A 23,874-nucleotide genomic window follows, 5' to 3' on the forward strand; every position below is an offset into this window, starting at 1 on the left:
TCATTTTTATTTTTATTCATTGTTTTATCCACTTTTTTTATCCCCCATTTTCGATCATTTTTTCCCCCCACCACTGCCCCCTCAACCCACCCCACCCCCACAAGGGCCATCTGTTACTTGTTCATGTTGTTCTTTTCAGAGTGCCTACCCCTGTTCTGCTATTATCACATTGTGTTTTTTTACCTTTATGCCACTATCAGCACCTTCTTTAGCCCTTACCACTACCATTAAAGCTCCCTTTGTCCTTTTGTTCATGACATCTTTGTCAATCTCTCCTTAGCCCCCATCTAGTGTAGGGGAGGCGATGGCGTAGCGGTATTGTCAGTTGACTAGTAATCCAGAGACCCAGGGTAATGCCCTGGGGACCCAGGTTCGAATCTGCCCAAGGCAGATGGTGGAATTTGAATTCAATAAAAATCTGTAATTAAAATCTGGTTGACTCTGAAATGGCCCAGCAAGCTGCTAAGCCACTCGGTTGTAACAAACTGCTACAAAGTCACAAAAAAGGATTGAAACCAGACGGACCACCCAGAATCGACCTAGGCACTGGAAATAATAATGGCAGGAGCAGCCCTATTGACCCTGCAAAGTCCCCCTTACTAACATTTGGAGTCTAGTGGCAAAATTGGGAGAGCTGTCTCACAGACTAGTCAAGCAACAGCCTGACATAATCATTCTCATGGAATCATATCTTACAAATAATGTCCCAGACTCCACCATCACCATCCCTGGGTACGCCCTGTCCCACTGGCAGGACAGACCCAGCAGAGGTGGCGGCACAGTGGTATAAAGTCGGGAGGGAGTTGCCCTGGGAGTCCTCAACATCAACTCCAGACCCCCATGAAGTCTCATAGCATCACGTCAAACGTGGGCAAGGAAACCTCCTACTGATTACCACATACCATCCTCCCTTAGCTGATGAATCAGTGCTCCTCCATGTTGAACGCTACTTGGAGGAAGCACTGAGGGTGGCAAAGGCCCAGAATGTACCCTGGGTGGAGGACTTCAATGTCCGTCACCAAGAGTGGCTTGGTAGCACCACTACTGACCGAACTGGCAGAGTCCTAAATGATACAGCTGCTAGACTGGGTCTGTGGCAGCTGCTGAGGGAACCAACAAGAGGGAAAAACATACTTGACCTCATCCTCATCAACCTTCCTGCTGCAGATGCATATGTCCATGGCAGTATTGGTAGGAGTGACCACCGCACAGTCATTGTGGAGACAAAGTCCCGCCTTCACATTAAGGATACCCTCCATTGTGCTAAATGGGATAAATTTCGAACAGATCTAGCAACCCAAGACTGGGTATCCATGAGGCACTGTGGGCCTTCAGCAGCAGCAGAATTGTACTCAAAACACAATTTGTGACCTCATGGCCTGGCATGTCCCCCACTCCATCATTACCGTCAAGCCAAGGGATCAGCCCTGGTTCAATGAAGGGTGCAGGAGGGCATGCCAAGAGCAGCACCAGGATTACCTAAAAATGAGGTGTCAACATGGTGAAGCTATAACAGAGGACTACTTGTGTACCAAACAGCATAAGCAGCAAGTGATAGTCGGAGCTAAGCGATCCCACAACCAACGGATAAGATGTAAGCTCTGTAGTCCTGCTGCATCCAGTCGTAAGCGGTGGACAATTAAACAACTCATTGGAGGAGGAGGCTTCACAAATATACCCATCCTCAATAATGGAGAAGCCCAGCACCGCAGTGCAAAAGATAAGGCTGAAGCATTCGCAACAATCTTCAGCCAGAAGTGCCAAGTAGATGATCCATCTTGGCCTCCTCTGGAGGTCCCCAGCATCACAGATACCAGCCTTCAGCCCATTTGATTCACTCCACATGATATCAAGAAATGGCTGAAAGCACTGGATACTGCAAAGTCTATGGGCCCTGACAATATTCCGGCAAAAGTATTGAAGACTTGTGCTCCAGAACTTGCCGCGCCACTAGCCAAGCTGTTCAGTACAGCTATAACACTGGCATCTACCTGGCTTTGTGGAAAATTGCCCAGGTATGTCCTATGCACAAAAAGCAGGACAAGTCCAACCTGGCCAATTACCGCCCCATCAGTAAAGTAATGGAAGGGGTCATCAACGATGTTGTCAAGCGGCACTTGCTTAGCAATAACCTGCTCACTGATGCCCAGTTTGGGTTCCGCCAGGGTCACTCAGCTCCTGACCTCATTATAGCCTTGGTTCAAACATGGACGAAACAGCTGAACTCCTGAGATGAGATGAGAGCGACCGCCCTTGACGTCAAGGCAGCAATTTGACTGAGTGTGGCATTAAGGAGCTCTAGCAAAACTGGAGCTGATGGGGATCAGGGGGAAAACTCTCCACTGGTTGGAGTCATACCTAGCACAAAGGAAGATGGTTGTGGTTGTTGGAGGTCAATCATTTCAGCTTTAAGACAACACTGCAGGAGCTCCTCAGGGTAGTGTCCTGGGCCCAACCATCTTCAGCTGCTTCATCAATGACCTTCCTTCCATCATAAAGTCAGAAGTGGTTGATGATTGCACAATGTTCATCATTTGTGACTCCTCAGATACTGAAGCAGTCCATGTCCAAATGCAGCAAGACCTGGACAATATCCAGGTTTGGGCTGACAAGTGGCAAGTAACATTTGTGCCACACAAGTGTCAGGCGGTGACCACTTCCAACAAGAGAGAATCCAACCATCGCCCTTTGATGTTCAATGGCATTACCATCACTGAACCCCCTACCATCAACATCCTGGGGGTTACCATTGCCCAGAAACTGAACTGGGCTAGCCATATAAATACTGTGGCTATAAGAGCAGGTCAGAGGCTAGAAGTTGTGCAATGAGTAACTCACCACCTGACTCCTCAAAGCCTGTCCACCAACTACAAGGCACAGGTCAGGGGTGTGATGGAACACTCCCCACTTGCTTGGGTGAGTGCAGCTCCCGCAACACTGAAGAAGCTGGACACCGTCCAGGACAAAGCAGTCCACTTGATTGGCACCACATCCACAAACATTCAGTCCCTCCACCACCAACGCACAGCATAAGCAGTGCGTACCATCTACAAGACGCAGTGCAGGAATTCAGCAAGGCTCCTTCGACAGCACTTTCCAAACCCACGACCACTACCACCTAGGAGGACAAGGGCAGCATATAGATGGGAACACCACCTCCTGGAGGCTCCCCTCCAAGTAACTCACCATCCTGACTTGGAAATATATCGCCAATCTTTCACTGTCGCTGGGTCAAAATCCTGGAACTCCTTTCCAAACAGCACTGTGGGTGTACCTACACCACATGGACTGCAGCGGTTCAAGAAGGCAGCTCACCAACACCACCTCAAGGGCAACTAGGGATGGGTAATAAATGCTGGCCCAGCCAGTGAAGACCACATTCTGTAAATGAATTTTTAAAAAAAACCTATCGCTTGCCTTCTATCCTGCTTCACCTGCTCCACCTACCTTAAGCAGTATTCATTTCATCACATTTCTACTTTTCTGTAGCTCTCAAGAAGCGTCATACAGACTTGAAACGTTAACTCTGTTTTTCTTTCCACAGTTGCTGTCAGGCCTGAGTTTTTCCAGCGTTTTCTGTTTTTCTTTCAGATTTCCAGCATCCGCAGTATTTTGCTTTTGTATCAGCCATGATCCTATTGACTGGCGGAGTGGGCTCAAGGGGCTGAGTGGCCTACTGTTCCTAATTCATGTGTTTGTATCTCCCTCCTCTATCCTAGCCTGTGACAGTGTCTGAACTGATGGTTGCAAGTGTAAGAATGAGTGACAGTGTCCTCAGCTTCACTATCGTCTTCCTCTTCCTCCACTGATTGGCAGACCCTAGCTTTAGGGTATCTGAAATGAAGAAAGAGACAAGTGTTGTGAAGGGAGAGGAGGAAATATGTGTGGGCTTACACCCTTTGCAGTTTTTTTAGTCAGAAAAGATTAAGAGGTTGGGGAAAAATGGGATGAGAGAAGGTCATCGATCATCAATCACTTCCGCCAGTGGCCACAGCCGCAGTGATGCCTTCTCAACTGTCTCCTCCATGGGGATTAACACATGCAGGCATGCTAATCCTCTTCTATTTCTTTCTTGCTGCTTGCTGAACGTAAATTTCTGTGACTATCCTGTGATCTGGCTGTCATGGTTGAATAGCCATCAGTGTGTGTGAGCTGTGAATTGAGTACTAGGCTTGCCAAGCTATTAATGTGTAAGTCTGAGGTAAAGCATGTGAATGGTAGGTTTGAGTCCTGATTGTTGATAGTAATGTGTGTAGTGAATTGAGCAGTAGCTGAGGCTCATGGTGCAGTGGTAGGATGTGCCATTTAAATTTAACTCACTGACCTAGCCAACTCGTGAGGCCATTGAACTTCCTCCTGCACTGCATCCAGGCTGTATATGTGCAAGCTCCTGGTATTGACCTCTGCTGCTAATTTCTCCCATTGACCCCTGGTCGTGTATCTGGAGGGCCATCTGCCCCAAGTACAGTACAGTTCCTCCAGTACAGTATCTGAAAACCTTTGTACATCTGTCTTGCATAGTCAACGATTCTTCACTCTTTCACAGGACTGATTCACTTCTGAAGTGACTCCCACCTTTTAAGAAATGCAGGCTGCATTTAAGTAGTGCTAGCCACGAATTTACCAGTCCATTGAACGAATGGAGGTTAATCCATGCACCTATTTGGGGGTCCTATCCCATTTATCCCCTTAGTGTAGATCGAGTATTAATTATTCAAAGCACCGGGTTAGAGCTGTAATTGATAAAAAATTTTGTAGTTTTATCATCTATTCGTGGGATTTTGGTAGTCATTATTCTTGTGGCACAGGCTATGTAACTGTTGGGAGGAAATCCACAATGCTTGTGTGAGTGTAGATCCAGTAGGTCTGTTTTTGTACTGTCACCAATTGAGTTTTCCGGTTTGGGCGTTGGTGATGCATGTTGTCATTCCTCATGGCTAGTTTATAAAAGCCAGTCTTTGTTCTGCATTAAAGCTAGCCAGGCCTCATTGTAACTTTTGTTGTTGAGCATTTCTGAAAGCCTGCCTTGAACTAGAGTAACCTGGTTCTCTTGATGGAGGATAGCTACATATTGTTTCTGGGGATTGGGGCTGATTTAACAGCTTCTTGACCAGGCAGAGAGGTGTATTTTGCGGTTCTTTGCTGGTTTGTCACCACAGGCTTTGTAGAAGTAAGACCTGAGGGTCTGAAAAATCTCATGTTTTGTGATTTATGGGCATTATTATGAGTTTGGTATTATTTGTAAAATTGGCAAAAAATTGCTTATTTTTGTTTCAGGCTTGTGAAATGATCCATACTTGGTAAAATCCGCATACAACCTGCACACATTAATACAAAAGCAAAATACTGTGGATACTGGAAATCTGAAATACAAACAGAAAATACTGCAAGCATTCAGCAGGTCTGGCACCATCTGTGGAGAGAGAAACAGTATATTATTAAGAATAATCTCTATTCCAGGATTGGAATTGAGCAGGCTGCAACCCTGTGTGGATGGGTGGTGGGATCCTGGCTGGCATATTATTGGTGGTGGCCAATTAAGAGGCAGCTGCCACTGTCCAATTGAGGACAGCGGCCCACCTCAGGTGCTGGTCCAATCAGAGGGCTGGCAACTTGGCAGCCTCAACAGTGCCACCGATAGAATTGGCCGCAGCTGAGATACAGGAAGAAGAAGAGGGTGCCTCCATGTTGAGGTGCGTCAAAGGCCACTTTAATGTGCGGGGCCAGGAAGGCAAGCCTTGGTGATTTGGAGGTGTGAACCGTCCAGCGGTGTCGGAGCCATGGGGGTGGTCATTGCTGCTGGAAGTAGGGTGGTCCTCTGTGGATCATGGAGTGGCCATTAAAACAGATTTCAGGTCTGTGACCATTCATTAGAACTGGGAAAAGTGAAAATGTAATAGGTTTTGAGCAAGTAAAAGGGTGGGGGGTGTGGGAAGTACAAACTGTGATAAAATGGAAGGCAAGAGAGATTAAATGACACAAGGTTTTGCTGGTTTGGATTTCTCTCTTTCCCTTTACTTTGTGTTCATATGCCGATTATCCTCATACTTGCACCTCTTTTGTTTCTTTTCTTGTCCCATTAACACTCCTCTTGGCCTTGCACCATGAAACCTCAATCCTACAATATGCGCTGCAAGATTGATGTGCTTTGTCATAATCTTGATAGTGTTGCTAGTTAAGATGCCATTAGTAAAAGCTAGAGCTGTGAATCTCAAATTGAGAACATTCCTGATCGGGTCATTCAAGTGAGCAAAGCAAAGGATGTAACCTAATGGTAAAAAGATGAGATGTTCTCCTTGTTTGACCCCTTTTTAATAATGAACATGGCAGTTTTGATCTTTGCCATTTCAATCTGGTAAAGGAGCCGAGATACAGTCGCGGCTTTCCATTAATTTCCTTTGGAATTTTTGTGACCCTAGGCAATAGACAGCATCAGAAGACTGTTGTGTTGAACCACCTTAAGTCCAGAAAACTGCTGCCAATTGTTCCTTTTCGCATTGTGCAACAACTATTGTATTATACTGGAGTACAGTACTTTTACTACACTGTGTTGCTTTGAACGTTTTTCGTGTGTTAATGATATACTATCAGTCAGCCTCATTGTTTCAGTTGCTTACAAAATTTACCAATACTTAACCAGAGGTCTCCAATTATTAAGTCCCTTTCCATTTCTTTGTCTTAAGGGTCAACAAGTTAGTCCTGCTACCTAATTATTTTAGGGACAGCCTTCACTGTATGTGTGAAAGTAAATTATAGTCAATGAAAACTGTGCCTTTGTAAACAGACAAGACCACATTATTGGGTGGAATGTCATAATGGACAGAATGAACATCTTGAGTTGATGTTGCTTTATTTATTGCATTTTTGTCATGCAGTTGTGAAGTTGCTTTCTATTATCGGGAACAGAATATGTTCTGAGAATTTGAAATTCCAAATCCCTTTTAACTGAAAGGTAGGGTTGAGGGTTGCCCTTAATTGGCAATATACTTCAGTCTTTTTATATAAAATATTTGTGCCTGCAACTACAGAAAAAGTTGTAGGCTAAAGAAGCTTGGTTGTCATCTGAAAAAATAGTTAACATATAAAGTAGAATCCTTCATTAAAATTGTTGTGGTTAGTAGTGGGGAACTGAAAGGTGCAAAGCTCTGTCATAGGACTGATCAAACTAAATAATGGAGTGATAAACAACAGGTTGAGGTCAAGTAATACAGATAGTCTAGTTACTTCGCTGTGGCGGGGGAAATAAGTTGGATGTGTTAAGAAAAAAAAATCAATTGATAAACAAATGAAATGATGAGAAAAAACTGCTACTAATCACTGTTCTAGTTCAATGATTTCAATATCTGGACCAGTAGTTTTATATACGTAACTCTTAGTTTGCCACAGTTTGTAGTTAAATTCATGATATGATTACGGAAATTTTGAAGAAAAATTTGTGAAAGTTTTTTCTTTTGCAAAAACAATTCTGTGCTTGTGTTCTGTACTTCTTTCCTCTATCCCTTAAACTCCAGATAATGGTCTTCGCACAACTTAATACCGTGGGGATGTAATTGTTTAGGTGTAGGGCACCTGGTCCTCTGCTGTCCTTGGGCTTCTCATGTTTACACTTCTGCACTTTTTGTATACAATACATATACAGCATTTAATACATATGCTAATTTTAAAAACTATTCTTGTAGGGAGAAGTTTGAAGGACACATGCAGAGTGCAAAATGATGGTAAGTGTGCAAGAAATGCTTTCACATATGTATTGGGAAGTGGATACACTTAGAATAAAAAGATTTTCTCTGGTTCTGTCTCAAATAGCAATACTGACTAGTCTATCTTGTGTTGTAGTATGCAGATTACCTCTCTTATAGAGTTTTATAGGAACAGTATGTGAACAACAATTTGATGGGAAACATCTTGAGACCAACTCTATGACAGTGGCTATCTTGTCAAGCATTGGTTACAAAATTGTGGTGAAGTGAGATCCCAATACCACTGTTTATGATTGAAATTGGAAGAAACTGGAAATCACCCTATCGAAGTAGTGTATAATATAAGTATAATATCCTGAACTCTCTCCCTCTTGAAGTTTCAAATTGCTACTGTTAGGATATTCCACATTTGCATTCTGATACTAACCCGTCTCCTAAAAGTGGGTAAATCACCGGGGCTGAATGAAATGTACCCCAGGCTGTTAAAAGAAGTCGGGGAGGAAATAGCGCAGGGTCTGACCATAATTTTCCAATCCTCACTGGGTGCAGGTGTGGTTCCGGAAGATTGGAGGTCTGCTAATGTTGTACCTACCTTTAAAAAAGGAGCAAAGGATAGATCAAATAATTACAGGCCAGTCTGTCTGACTTCTGGGCAAATTATTGGAATCAATGCTGAGGGACAGGATGAACTGTCACTTAAAAAGGCATGGATTAATCAAGGACAGTCAGCACGGATTTGTTAAGGGGAGGTTGTGTCTGACTAATTTGATTGAATTTTTTGAGGAAGTAACAAGGAGGATTGATGAGGGTGGTGCAGTTTATGTGGCCTATATGGATTTTAGTAAGGCTTTTGCCTTAAAAATGGAAGACTGTTTAATAAAATGGCAGACCGGTTAATAAAAAAATAAAAGCCCTTGGGGTCCAAGGGAATGCAGCAAACTGGATACAAAATTGGCTTAGTGGCAGAAAACAAAGGGTATTGTTGACGGGTGTTTGTGCTACTGGAAGCCTGTTTCCAGTGGGGTTCTGTGGGCCGCAATACTAGGCCCCCTGCTTTTTGTGGTATACATTTGAACGTAAATGTAAGGGGAGTGATCAAGAAGTTTGCAGATGACACAAAAATTGACTGTGTGGTTGATAGCGAGGGGGATAGCTGTAGACTGCAGGAAGCTATCAATAGACTGGTCAAGTGGGCAGAAAAGTGACAAATAGAATTCAAACCAGAGAAGTGTGATGTGATGTATTTGGGGAGGTCAAACAAGGCAAGGGAATACGCAATAAATGGGAGGATACTGAGAGGTGTAGAGGAAGCGGGGACCTTGGCGTGAATGTCCACTGATCCCTGAAGGTAGCAGGACAGGTCGATAAGGTGGTTAAGAAGGCATATAGGATCCTTTCCTTTATTAGCCAAAACATAGAATATCAGAGCAGAGAGGTTATGCTAGAATTATATAAAACATTAGTTAGGCTACAGCTTGAGTGCTGTGTGCAATTCTGATCACTTCATTACAGAAAGGATGTAATTGCACTAGAGGGTAATTGCACAGAGGAGGTTTCCAAGTATGTTGCCAGGATGGGAAAATTGCAGCTATAAGGAAAGGTTGGATAGGCTGGGATGTTCTCCTTGGAGCAGAAGAGGCTGAGGGGACATTTGATTGAGATGTCCAAAATTGAGGGGCCTGTGATAGAGTGAATGAGAAGGGCTTATTTACTTTAGCAGAGAGATCAGTGACCAGGGGGCATCGATTTAAAATGATTGGTAGAAGGATTAAAGGGGAGATGAAGAAAAGTCTTTTCACCCAGAGGATTATAGGGGCCCAGAACTCTCTACTTGAAAGGGTAGTAGAGGCAGAAACCCTCACTCATTTAAAAGGTGTCTGGATATGCACCTCAAGTCTGTAACCTGCAGGGTTATGGACCAAATGCTGGAAAGTGGGATTAGGCTGGATGGCTCATTTTCGGTTGGTGCAGACCTGATGGGGCAAGGTGGCCTTTTTCTGTGCCATAAACTTTTTATGATTCTATGATGATTTTGTATACCACTTCAGTGGGAGAGTTTTCCAGGCAAAGTATTATTTTTGAAAGTTGAAGCAAAGACTCCGATTATCGTGTCTATCCATCTCCATGGCTGGTAGTTGCAGGTTTGCCAAATTGCAGGCAATGGGAAAGAATCTTTTCTAACTTGTCTAGACAATTTTAAAGCAAAAATTTCAAGAGGTAATTTAACTTTATCTTGTAACTTTCCTGGATAGCATAAGATCTAAGACTTTGAGCTCTATTCTGCAAGGGGTTGCACATTGAGCAGCCAACTGAGTTTTGGATGAACTGAAATATATGGCGGGTGAAGAATGCTAAATGAATCAGGGTGTTAGTCCAGAGGTACAAGTATGCAGTCTTTATGATGCAGAGAATATGGGGTTGGAAGCTCAGCTTGGGGTTAAGTAGCACATTGAGATTTCAAATGATCCTGGTTCAACCTGAGAGGTGGAGGACAGGAATGGAATTGGTGGCAAAAGTAGGAAGTCTGTGGGAGCTGAAAATAATGGCTTTGGTTGTCCCAATGTTTAGGTGGATGGAATTGCAGTCCATTCAAGATTGGATGTTGAACATTAGTCTGCCAGTATGGAAACAGTGGAGGGGTTGTTAGTGGTGGTGAAGTTGCTGATGATGTCAGCGTACATGTGGAAGCCGACTCCATATCTGCAGATGTCTCTGAGAGACTGTATGCACATCAGAAAGAGGTGGCGACCAGCGATAGGACCAGCAGAATTCTGGAGGTCACATTACGAAGGAGGGGAGAAGTTATTTTGAGAGCTTGTCTGTCAACAATCTGTTAAGTAGGGGTAGAACCAAGTAGCAAAGGTAGCTGAATGATTGTTTCAACCTTAAAAAAATCCATGTTTTCCTTAAGATTGTTAAGAATGGGTGTGGAGGGGTTGGTGAAGAGCAATTTGAGGAGAAGATCAGAGCATAGGAACTGGAGTGGACAATTCAGGCTCCCAACTCAGCTCCACCATTCAATTAAGGCAGTGCTTATCAACTCCAGTTGTAGAGAAAAGGTGAAGTCTCAGTGATCCTGGAGGAATGGGTGGATGAATTTGGCAAAAGAGGATGACAACCAGTGGAACTTATTGTGGTTGAGCCAGATCTGGTGATGGATAGCTAATCCAGTTATGTGCCAAATACACTAGTCTGCCCTCCTTGGACTTGAGGGAGCAAAGATGGGGGGCAATGCTGGTGGAACATCCAGGAATTAATTGGGAAACAACCTCCTTCTCCTTCCAGAGTGTGACAGACAAATGCCTTTCAAACAACATAGGCCTTACATACTGCACCAATTTCCACTTAAACAGCTGTAACAAATCTATCTATGTTTTCCTAGCAGCTTGAAACAGGAGATCCTTCCAAAATAATGAGTCCTGTTATCTTGAACTGATGATCTTCCTGCCAGGTCTGTCGGATCAAAAGGTTTCGCCTGATTTTATGGGGGAAAAAAATACCATGCATGATTTTTGAGAATGGTGGTAGATAGTAGTTAACAAATGTTCTATAAATATTGGGATTCAATTTTTGACTTGTTTAAAGTGTATGGAATAGTTGAGATTCCATTTTACAGGGAAATGACCAATACAAGTTATTTACTTAAGACTGAAAATCTTCATGAACTGGCTGCATTGGAGCTTGAATGTTACCAAGATTATATTTCTGAATCAACATGATCTGATTACCTTGAAGTTGATGGAAATGGCTGTGTTTTGTGGTTTCGTAAACCTCTAAGGAGGCTTTAAACACCGAATGGGAAGGGCACTACATGAAATGGTCCCAAATCAGATGCATGTTTTTCGGAGACGTGTGCTTCCCAGGAATAGAAATTAAATTAAGTGCTAATAGCCCTATGATGGAAATATATATCATAATTTGAGTGTTGCTGAAAAAAGAGCCATGCTATCAAAGCTTTTCGTTTTGCACTCATCAGGACAGCTTGCAAGATAAATCAACAGTAGAGGGAACAAAACTTATACTGCATGTTGTTCCCTTTACTGTTGGCTTATCTTGTTTGAGTGCAAGATGAAAAACTTCGATAGCATGGCTCTTTTTTTTCAGCAATACTCAAGTTCATTACTACCAAACAACTATTTATATCATTGTTTCCTTTAATTCTACTTTTATTGTAAGTGAAAAAATGGACAATTTTAAAAATCTATTTTGAATGTTATGTAATCTCATCCATCAGCAAATGACTTGGTTAACAGCTAAGCTCCAAAGAAGAAAATTTCGATTCACTGCATTAAGCTTTGCTTTGATGCAGTTTTTAGTTGGATTTCTTTGTGTTTTGAGAGGCTGTGTTTCAGTAAATGCAGCCAGCAGACCCAGATCCGGGCTGAGGTGGCTTTCTGTTACTACTCATTGTGTACATTTAGTCTTTGGTCAGTTAGAGGAACATCAGCTATCTTTTGATCAACAAATAGCAGAAATGTAATACAGAAATCTAGAATGGCTAGAGTTTGAGTTGTTGAAATCATAATCATTTGTATGCAGCTTTAAGAATACTTAGAATGTAGAGAATTCAGGAATTAATCAACTAAAAGTAGTATTTAGCCTAAATTGTGTGAGGCATAATTTAGCTTTAAATACAAGTTTGGGATAATGTTAAGCTTCTAACTGTATATTCTGTCTATCACAAAGATGACCTGCCCCCACCCTAAATTTAGCCCATGCTGTTGAAACCTTTATCCAGATCTTTGTCATTTCCAAACTTGATGTTTCCCAGTCCCAAAAGCCTTCTCCAAACTCTCCATTTTGTACACCTTTGGAATTCCTCTACCTAAGCACCTCCCTTTTAAAATTTTCCTAAAAGCTACTCTCACCAAAACTTTGGTCACCCCTCCAAATAGCTCCTTTGACTTGGTGCCCATTTTTTTCTGATTATGCCTGTACAGCTCCATATGATCTTTTTCCACATTAAAGGCGCCATGAAAATGTTTTGAACAAAAGTCTGCAGAATTTTACAGAAGCTCCTATGCAGGAAAAAATGAGCAGAAAATCCTGTTCACTGGAGACCTTCCCCCCTGCCACCCCCCCACCCCCCCCATAACTACTGGATGAGAAGTGACTGGGGATTTCATGGAGCTTGTTCATATTTTTGTTCTGGATAGGAATAATAAATGAGGTTACAGAGCTTCATATTGTACTAATAATACATGCGGCATTTTTCTCCGTGGAGTAGATAATAATGGTAACATTATTCAAGGTAATTATTATTATGATCTTCTTGTGAATCCATTTTAAAATGGAAGAAAACTGTTTTTTTCTTCAAAAGCTGTTTAATACAAGGTATCCTTTTATGTGCCTGCAAATAGTGCCTGATGTGTGCAGTGCACCAGACATCATCTTATATTCAAAATATGTGGAGCTTTCCAAATGGGAGGGAAATCTGAAGAGTAGGTTTAATTTCTGGAGTTTACAGTTCTTTTGGTCTCCACAATAGGGATCTTGTCTATTAAACTGTGTCCATGGATATGAGACTTTTAACAGTAATCCTGCATGTAGGAGTGGCAGAATAGAATACCCTATGCAGAGCTGTGGATGCATTTGTCAAGCTGCCTAGGCACTTGGCTTGAAGCCTGCAGGCTTTTGTAATCAAAGCATGATCACGATCACCATGCAGTTACTACTGGGACACTGACTGATGCCTCTAGAAGCTGTTTGGAAGCAGCCCAGGATTGCTAATATTCAAAATGCACAAAACTGTGAGTGTTTTGTTTTACATTCTAAAAGACTGAGTGGCCTTCATGGTAGATGCGAGTAACAAAATAAGTTCTGTTGTGTCCAGCAGATTGTTGAGTCAAGTGTAAATCTGTATGAACTAAAAATGGCTTGTTAAATGGAAGACAGTGCCAGCCATTTGCTGGTTGATCAGCTGAGGTCTGTTTACAGCTGTGGAAAAATTGTCAGGAGTCAAGCATTGACTGTTGGGTATGATCAGCACTGTGTATGTATATGCACAGTTTTACATGATGTTTCAAACGCTCCCTTGTGGGAGGTCACTTGAGTCGGCAACTAAAGTGTGACACACTAAGAAAGGCTCCCTGTTCCCAGATTAAGCTAGCAGTCGGAACAGTTATGACTGTGCATTTGTCCTGCCATGTTGAGTGCATTAAAGGTATTGGCATTTAGCACTCTAACAACAGAAATAGCTATTGGCATAAAAAGCTTTGTCATTATGCCACTTAGTTATTTAATTCTTAAAATATCTTTGTAAACCATTGTTTTTTATTTGTACTGTCATGTTATTTTACAGTGAGATCATGCTGTCATTGTTCCCTAGTTTTGTGAATTGTAGAACAGCTGTAGATTGCTTTATTTCTTTTGTCATCTGAGAATAAAATACTGGTGAATTGAGCTAGTTCTGGTGGGGGGGGAATCTTCATATCTTGCTTCAAGCACATGGAAGTCTTTAATTCTTTTCACTTTATGCCTAATTATTATTTAAAGATTTATCACTCCTATTGCTGAGCACAGCCATCTAGTTTCCTTCCTATACATTTGTTATTCTGACGATTGCTGCTACATGCGTCAGACCTATTGTGAATAGTCACAGTGAGTGTATTAAAGGACCTGGGATTTCAATGAATTGACATCAGATGGGATTTTATTTGGAATTGAGTAAAATCCAGTTTATTCTAACTTGAAGTAGCTGTTTGAGACAATGTATTTACTAATATGTATGGAAAATAAATATTTCCGGTTATGCATTGGCACCTTTTGAGTGCTGGCAATTGAACCTGAATATTTAGTCTCCTTATCAGATGTTGGCTTTAAAAGGCCTAGTCAATTTAAAAAAAAAATCCTGAAGTATTTTGTTTTGGACCATTCAAGCCACTTGTTTGTTTTTAATTATTTTGCCTTTCTGTACCTCCTTTCTCCCTCCTCCCTCTCTCTTTCCCTTCCCCCTCCCTTTCTCTGTCTTTTTAATTGTGTTCACTTGCTCACTTTTTTGTTTGCTTTCTTTCTTGCCCTTTCTTGCTGTAATCCTATCATTCTTGCTCGTGCTTTCGCATTTTTCCCTCTTGTTTTCACTCCTTCTTTGCTTTTTCTCATTCTCTACTTTCTCTTCCTCTCTCGTTTTCTCTCCTGTACCTCTCTTGCTTTTTTGCTTTTTCTCCCTGCTGGACGACTGTCTCACACCCCCCCTCCCCCCATCCAAACTTCTCCGCTTGGAATATCACCCTTTTTTTGCCGTAAGTGTCCTCTCTCTGTTCTTTCACCTTTGACAATGGAATACTACTTGCTGTCTTTTCCATATGGGATGTGTGGAATTCTTTACTGTGTTTTTTTTGGGTCTGATTTATTATCATGTACTATGTTTGATCAGTTTTTAGGGTACTTACATTTTCATTCAACATAAAAGGGAATGTAAAGTGCACTTGGATTTTACAAAGACTGGTGATTATCAGAAGTGTATCTTGTTTGACATTTGCTCCATTATTTTGCAATTCCTCGCTCAGACCAGATGTCTGATAATTTAGAGTTGGTGTAGTCCTGCATCTATTTTTATGCCCATTTTGGGCAGATGACCTTCATTGAGCTGGATTATGGTTAAATATTGGAATTAGTACTGACCACGATTCATAATGCAAGCATGGATTTGGTTGACCCTTTCTGCTCTGATTGGGACAACTGTATCTACCCTTCAGGAACCTCACTACCAGATGCATTGTGACAGTGCTAGAGTTTATACCTTTGGCAATGTCAACACAGACAGATGTCTGCCATTAGCACATGTGGTACCTATGATCTCACTAATATCAAGATGGTTGAAAATTCTCTCTCTGCCCTTTCTGGTTTCGTGGTATCTCTTGGTATAACCTGGAATCTAAACCCCTCCATCTCTACCTTTTTTCTAATGCCCTCCTTAATACCCAGCTCCTCGAGTTTTTGCTCACTCCTAATGCCTTCCTGCTTTGACATCCATTTTTATCTGGTTATGCTTCTGTAAGGTGCCTTGGGATGTTTATGACACCTTTACGTAGAATAATGCAAATTGGTAATTAGAAATTATAAGTACTAATTGCTTTCTGTATCCATGGCCTTTTGACTTTGTAGATGAGTCTTTGTACTGTTATTTCTGAGAGATTTTAACTTAGGAAGCAGTTGAAGTCAAAACCCTTTTTGAACCTATGGGGTTCTAGTGTGAAATTATTTCCTACATCCAACCGGTTCCCTTGCTGGCCCTGTTTAAATGCAGGTAGTTGGTGCACATTTGATACATGGCTAGGGCAATTCTTGAGTTTTATTTCTCCTTTTTTGCCTGATTGTTTTGAGTCGCAGCTTTATAATCAATGCTCGATTCTACCACCTCCCTTCAACTGAAAGGAAAAATCAATTAACTAATGTTTCCAGATCATTGTATCCTTTTAATTTAAACTTTCAAAATTAAGAATAGAACGAAATCATTTGATCTGTTGTGACTGTGCTGGTGCTAGCTCTGTGTTAGAAATTCATTATATAAATTTCACTATCCCTTGCCCAAATGCTTCAAGTATTTAATTTTCTTCAGTGTCATTGACACTTTGGACCATCTCCTTATTATGCACTCACTAACCTATGGAAATAATTCTCGCTAATTGTCCTGTACAGCTGTTTCAGTTAACTTTGAGAAGCTTCCATCTCATCTGTTTACACACTTAGCTTTATCAAATCTGACATCATAACTATATTCTGTTCATTCCTAGTTAGAAAACTTTGTGCCTTTTTCCATGGCCTGAATTTTATTTTAGAGACCATATATAGTTTGGTGGCAAACAGTTTAATTTTTTTTTAACAGTACTTCCTTCACAGAGACTGAGGTGGTTTGAGAGTCTTGGTCAATAATCTCACTGAACTAACTTTACAAGTCTAAATTGAGATGGAAGAGGAATGGAAATTTCTTACTGGAACTGTGATTTTTGAGGTTGTGTTTGAAATATGAGATAAGCTGTCATCAGGCCATGCAAGCTTAATTGGGCCATATGGAGCTTGTTTCTTTTGGTGCAAAAGCAAAATGCTGCAGATGTTGGAAATCTGAAATAAAATCAGAAACCGCCGGAAATACTCAGGTCAGGCAGCATTTACGAAGAGAAACAGCGTTAATGTTTCAGACCCATAATCCTTCATCAGAACTGAGGAAAAATTGAAAAGTAATTAGTTTTGAGCAAGTGAAGGGAGGGGGTAGGCAGAACAAAAGGGAGGGTCTGTGACAGGGTGGAAGGCAGGAGATTTTAAATGACAGAAGGTTTCATAGTACAAAAGCCAAAGGGAATGGTAATAGGTATTGTAAAGAAATAAAAGATGTGTGTAAATGAGGTATAAATGGCTGCATAGCAGCTATCAAAATGTAAATTGAAGGAATAAAGAAAGATGAGAAAAAACCCAACCAGCAAATCAAACATGAAACAAAATGGGGGCAGAGGTTAATATCAAAAATTGTTGACCTCCAAGTCCCCAGAAGGCTGCAGAGTGCCTAGGTGAAAGATGGGATGCTGTTCCTCGAGATTGTTCCAATGAAGCTTAATGCAATGTAGTAGGTCATGGACAGAAAGGTCAGAGTGAGAGCAAGGTGGAACATTGAAATGACTAGTGGCAGGAAGCTCAGGGTCACACTTGCAGCGAGAGGATGAGACATTCGACTGCAATACAGATTTGAAGCAACTGCCATTTTCCAACTATCCACTCCAGCCAATGCCTTAACCTCCCACACTTGAACACAGTGTGAAATGGAGTGAAGGACCACCCCCAAAGACCCCCCTTTCCCCCAATCAGCTTTATTAAACAGGATCGTGAAGTATTTGCAGTTGCTGGATTATTTCTTCTGGCTGTAGGTGCAATTGTGTGCATTTTTGGAGTTTTCCTACACTTGACTAAAGTTTGAATACTCCATGTGGGCTGATCTTATAAAATGTTGTGCTGAAAAAAGTTGCTTACATACATGAATGGCCTGGTCGGGCTTCCTCTGGGAATTGAACATGATCGGGGGAATGAAGATGGGGATAGGTAGAGTAGGACAGGTTGCTAGAAAGAGAGATAAGGACCAACATTTGCAAGATTCTTGTTACCTGTGTGGATGTGAACAAGGACTGCAGAGTGGATGGGCAAACTGACCATACCACCATGGTAGGGAGCCATTCAAGTGACCGGGGGCAGGGGGGCGGGGGGGGGGGGGGGGGGGGGGGGGTGGGAGTGAAAAGAAATGTGGTAATAATAGGAGACAGTATAATTAGGGGGATAGATACTGTTTACTGCAGCTGTCACTAGGAGTTCTGATGCCTGGTGCAGGATTAAAGACATCTTGTGCTGGAGATGAATTTAGAGTTGGGGGGGAGGATCCAGTTATCGTGGTCCACGTAGGAACCAACAATAAATGTAGAATTAGGAATGATGTTCTGCTAAAAGACTTTGAGGAGTTGGAGCCCAAATTGAAATCTCAAAGGTAATGATCTCTGCATTGTTACTTGAGCCATGTGCCAATTAGCATAGCATCAAGCAGATTAGAGAATTAAACATGTAGCTCAGAGTGGTGTTGGTGGGGAATAGGATTTTTGATTCATGGAGCTCTGGCACCAGTACTGGGGAAAGAGGGAACTGTTCTGTTGGGATTAAACCCAGCTGGTTTCAGTGTGCTGGTGAATTGTTTAACCAGGGCAGTGGATAGGGACCTTAATTAAAGGGTGGGGGAGGGTTCATGTGAAGGAAGATTCTGAAAAACTGAAGAGAAGTTTAAGCAACAGAGCAGTGTAGTGATTTTGGTAAAGATGAGCAGAGTGAGATAGGAAGAGACAGTTTAATGGTAATAGTGCAACAGTGAATAAGGCCCAGGCAAAGAATAGTAGTTTTCTAAAAAAAAATTAAAGGCTCTTTATCTGAATGCCTGAAGCATTCGTAACAACATAGGTGAACTGGCTGCATAAATAGAGAGAAATGGATTTGAACTAATTGCCATTACAGAGCCATGGTTACAGAGTGACGAAGGTTGGAAAATAAGTATTCCAGGACATAGAACATTTGGAAAAGATAGTCAGAATTAAATAGGAGGAGAATTAACCTTGATAGTAATGGGCGATAGAAGGACAGTAGTAAGAAAGGATCTTGGCTCAGAAGATTGGGAAGTAGAATTAGTATGGGTGGAAGTTTGAAATAAAAAGGGTCAGAAAACATTGGTGGGAGTAGTTTATAGTTCCTGAACAGTAATTGTACTGTTGGGCAGAGCATTAAGCAAGAAATAGTTGGAGCTTGTAAGAAAAATGTAATAGTATTGGGGGATTTTAATCTTCATATGAATAGAAAATTAAATTGGCAAAGGTAGTGTCTTGCCCAGTAAAAGGCATGTCATATTCATAACTTTAAACGTGGACATGCTCATATGGAAGCTTCTGGAACTGCCTGCATTTTATTTTAAAATGAACACTGTTAAGATGGCTGCCAAGGGGCTCAGGTGACCATTGCAACTTGAACCCAGAATATCAAGCTTCTGGAAAGTTCAGAATTGAATCATACTGGTTGGGAGTCTCCCCTTGAATGGACATGCCTAGACAGCATACCTTTGTGGAATTCATGTCTGCCATTGTATGAAGCTTACTCCAAAACAGTTGATGGACTTCTCCTAGAATCTATATATTCAGCTTTGCAATGTAATAAAGGAAAGCTGATGTACCAGTTAACCACAAGTGTGAATGATCACCATCTACCATCTATTGTATATTAATGGCTATTAACCATGTGACTTAACCTGGTTTTCTGATAGTGAAAACCTTTTATCCAAAACTCAGAAACGACTTGGGGCAGTCTGCAGGATAACGGAGAAGACAACAGCTGCAGAAAAAGGCTGTGCCACCTTTGCTTTTAAGAACTGTGAGCTTTAAAATAGCTTTAAAAAGACTATTACAAGCCTGATTCCAAAACTCGAGTTCACCTATAAAGAAAATGTACCTCCTGATACAACAGCCATCAGGGCCTGACTTCATGGCCTGCATTGACCCTCATTGAAGTAATCCTGATATCCAACCCTAGCCATCAGAACTGCAATTCAAGTGGGAAAATGCGTCCTCCTTCACTGGACTCTCAAAGACGCATGAACTGTTAATCCTACTTTAGGTTTAATACTTGTAGATGTGCACCATCTTCTTTAATTGTATCTTTCTCGAGTGTGTGGTGGGTGACTGAGGTAGCGTTTAGGTCTTTTGGGGTGAGTGTGTGAATTAATGCATCTTTGTTTAAACCCATAAAAGTCTGCTGCTGATATTTTTTTAAGTGACCACACATTAACAGGGGTATAGAAGCACACACATCTGCCTTTTCAAAAATAAACCACACGGATTACTAACAGAAGGAAGGGGAATTGGGGTTTCAGTTTATCTCTCCTCCCTTGTCCGTAGTTTGGAAGATGAGCTTGTGGAACACTTTTGCAATAGATTCATGGAATAACAGGTTGTGGAACCAATTGAGAACAAATTTGGATTTAGTATTGTGTAATGAGGCAGGGTTACTTAGTAATTCCCTCTGTGGATCGCCGCCTTGACCTGGTGGAGTGGCTCATATGCTCTGATCCCTTGAACGATGCTGTCAGGAGCTCTTTCCCTTGGTAGGGTCAGCTGTGGTGGTAAGATTGGGGATAGGTGCCAGACAAACTGTGGTCCAAAAAGTCCTCAACAGCAGAACAGGAGAAGGAATACTGTGCACCTCATCAGCTGTAAAGGTGGAAGAAGGCTGCAGTGGCAAGGTGGTCCTGATCATCGTGGTTTGACAGGTAGGTGAAATTTGACCACCAGCCCATCAAGATCGTGTGGTCAATGACAGCGCCCAAGGTTCCCATGGTAAACAAAGTCATGCGCAGGCTTCTATGAGAGTCCATTTGCTGAGACCTGTGGTGATGGAGAATTGCCGACAGGGTCAGGTCTGTGAATCTGTGAATCCCTAGTAAAGAACCTGTGCACAGGCATAGATTTCCACGGACACCTATGTTGGGACAGAGGTATCTTTGGGCAGCAGCATCTGTGACTGAGCAGTTCTCTTCAGGATACCCTCTTCACCCCAAATGGTGAGGGGGCTAGAAAAGATGCCCTAAAAATAGGCTGTCCCACTTCTGGCTGGAAACTGCACCCTAAGAGATCACCATCTTCTTGGCCTAAAAAAGTAAACTTTAAATTTTGCAACTTGGAATATTAGAACATTTATGGCTAATCTCAAGAGTGACTGTCTGGAAAGAACTTTGGTAATATCATGTGAGCTATCAAGACTCCAAATTGACATTGCTGCCCTCAGTGAGACCCACTTTCCTGGGGAAGGGCAGCTGAAGAAACGAGCAGGGATGCACCTTCTACGGGAAAGGAAAGGATGACAGCAGCCCTTGTGTCCACAGAGTTGGTTTTGCCATCCAGAATAGGATCTTGGATGTACTGCCAAAACTCCCCATTCGTACAAATAAAAGGCTCATGATACTTCACCTACAGCTCAGTTGTAATCAGTTTGCCCTGATTCTTGATTCTAATGAAGGTATTAAGGAAAAGTTCTATTCTGACCTTGAAGACCCCCCCACCCCCGTCATCCCAAAGGAAGAAAAGATCATCTTCCTGGGGTACTTTAATGCCAGGGTTGGCTGTGACTCTGATGTTCGGAGAGAAATCATTGGGTTGGAAAAGCCAATGCAATTCGTGTCATCCTGCTGACAGTGTGCACAGTATGGTTTCATTATAGCAAGTGCTCTCTTCTGCCAACAAATACAAAATCACATGGAAGCATCCTAAATCAAAGGCACCTCCTGGATTATGTCATTTGTTGGGGGCATATCTCTAAGTGATGTCTGTATCACTCAATCCATGCGGGAGACAACTGATGTCTGCTGGACAGATCATTGACTTGTTCGATTGGTGATTAACATCCACCTAGCAGCAAAACATAGCAAACCCAAAAGTCCAGGAGAGAAGATTAATATCTCAGTTCTAAAGCAGCCCCACCAAAAAGAGGAATTCCAAGTGCATCTCACAGCCAATCTGGAAAATCTCACATCTCCAACGCTATTCCAGAAAGTAGGAACAAATAAAGTCAGCTGTACTAGACTCCTGTGCCCAGACCATTGGGTTCAAACATTGTTGTCACCATGTCTGATTTGACAAAAGTGCTGAAATGTGATGACCTGGAACAAAAATGACCAACCTTCATCACCTGGCAGAGCAACCAAAGGTTGCAAGTAAAGGCAGCTCATGGTTGACACCCAAAGACAAATCTGGAAGATAAAGGACAGGTGGTAGGAAGAGATCCTTAGAGATCTAACAATATGCTGACCATCGTGACATGAAGCTTATTTGAAGCCACCAGGGCTATCTATAGACCAAGGTCAAATGGACAAAATCCCCTTCACTCACAGGATAGTGTCTCTTCTTAAGGATGACAATGCTATCCAGCAACATTGGAATGGACATTTTCTACTCTTCAACTGTGAATCCATAGTGAAGCTAATGCTACACCCACCAAGTACCTCGATGGTTCACCCACGGATTCTATCACATCGATGAGAGAGCTGCAACAAACCATCAAACAGATATTGTGAACTTTCAGGCAATACCTATGTTAAAAAAAAAACTGGACACAGTCTATTAAAATGATTGCTGCAAATCATGTGACCTTTAGCATTTGAGCTACAGGCAGTACCAAGCTTCAAGTGAATACCTAATTAAATATAGACATTCACAGCTGTCTGGGGAATTCAGGTATCTTTGTTTAAGGATGGGCTAATGCAAAAGGACTATAGAATCTCCAGTTTGCCTGTCTCCAGAGTTCATCCTAAGCAAAAGGGCAGATCGAAACTCAATTGGCAGACTGATGATTCCTCGGTATGATTCTCCCCATCCAAACTAGGCTGAATCTCAAAGGTGTTAAACCACAAAACAAGATGTTGGAAGCACCATAAACACCATACCTTATTTGGAAAGGACTTTGAACTTGTAAAAGTCAGATTGTGAGACAGCCATTGTCTGCATTTAACAATCAGCAAAGGTTGTTTGCAGGCAGTTCTGCCAAAAAGCCACCGAACCAACAGTTTGTTGGCAGAAAGCCAGACCATGAACTAGCTGCAAGCACCAAGCAGTCAAAGTACTTAACAGCAATACCTTGAAAATGAAAGATCTCAGCAGCGAGAGAGAGAGAGACTCCGCTAGCCTGTTCCAGCTTCAAGTTCACCTGAGAACCAACCTCCTAAAAATTCAACTGCAAGTAAACTCACTGTCTACTGAGAATCCTTCGCTTTACAAGATCTTCACTTCAACTTTTAAGGCATCAAAACTGTCCAAGAATCTACAGGCCAGCCACTTGAGAGCCTGAGTTCGTAAATCAGAGACCGAGACAACAATAATCTGTAAAAGTGCATTACTTCATAGCAAACCTTTTTTTCGAGAACAAGTGTGTGAGGTGGTGCATTTAATTTGGGGTAAGTACGTGAGAGAAAATTACCACTTTTTAAACTCTCAAAAGCTTGCTGCTGAATTATATTAATTGGGGCCACAAGAGTAAGAAAATACACATCTCCATACTAAACTTACTGATCATGGGCAGTAAGGGAACATATATATATCCTGCCATGATGGGATGAAAATCAACAAAGCTTGTAGCTCTGATGGCATTCCAGCCGAGGTCTTCAAAGCTGGTGGGCTTTACACTTATCCATGTACTCATCCTATGGACTTGAGAGGGAAAAAGCACTCCCCCTGACTTCATGAATGTGACAGTTGTAACTATTGTCAAGAAGGGAGATGAAGCATACTGTGGAAACTATTGAAGTATTTCCCTCTTGTCCATAGCAGGGGAAATCCTGACATGCATTCTCTTCAATTGCCTACTTCCTGTGGTTGAGGGAATCCTCCCTGACCCACTGTGGTTTTAGACCTTCCAGATGAACCTCTGACATGTCTTTGTTGGCAGACAAATCCAAGAAAAATGACACGAACAACACCAGATACTCTCATTGCCTTCATCGACCTGACCAAAGCATTTAATTCAATAAATTGAGTTCTGTGGATTGTGCTCCAAAGATTTGGATGTTCAAAAGCTTCATTACAATCCTGAAATTGCTTCATGATGATATAATCATAACCGCCCTGAGTGGGAGACCTGAAACAGGCGACTTCAAAACCCAGACTAGGGTCAA

General features: G+C 42.0%; 1 protein-coding gene across 23 annotated transcripts in view; it reads left to right on the forward strand.

The window, feature by feature from the left end:
* LOC144693263 (coiled-coil domain-containing protein 9-like) overlaps positions 1-23,874 on the forward strand; it is a 273,976-nt gene that overhangs the window by 15,176 nt on the left and 234,926 nt on the right. For 4 of the 23 annotated variants that reach the window (XM_078562970.1, XM_078562973.1, XM_078562971.1 and 1 more), the window contains one exon: positions 7,680-7,718. The exons of 17 other annotated variants lie outside the window; for them this stretch is intronic. In XM_078562970.1, coding sequence (XP_078419096.1) covers positions 7,713-7,718 — 6 coding nt within the window. In that variant the 5' untranslated portion in view covers positions 7,680-7,712. Of the gene's footprint in view, positions 1-7,679; positions 7,719-13,209; positions 13,451-23,874 lie in introns of those variants that run through there. 2 more of the 23 variants (XM_078562966.1, XM_078562976.1) reach the window with 1 other exon arrangement.

This window comes from Cetorhinus maximus, chromosome 18 (genome assembly GCF_964194155.1).
Source record: "Cetorhinus maximus chromosome 18, sCetMax3.hap1.1, whole genome shotgun sequence".
Lineage (NCBI taxonomy): Eukaryota > Metazoa > Chordata > Chondrichthyes > Lamniformes > Cetorhinidae > Cetorhinus > Cetorhinus maximus.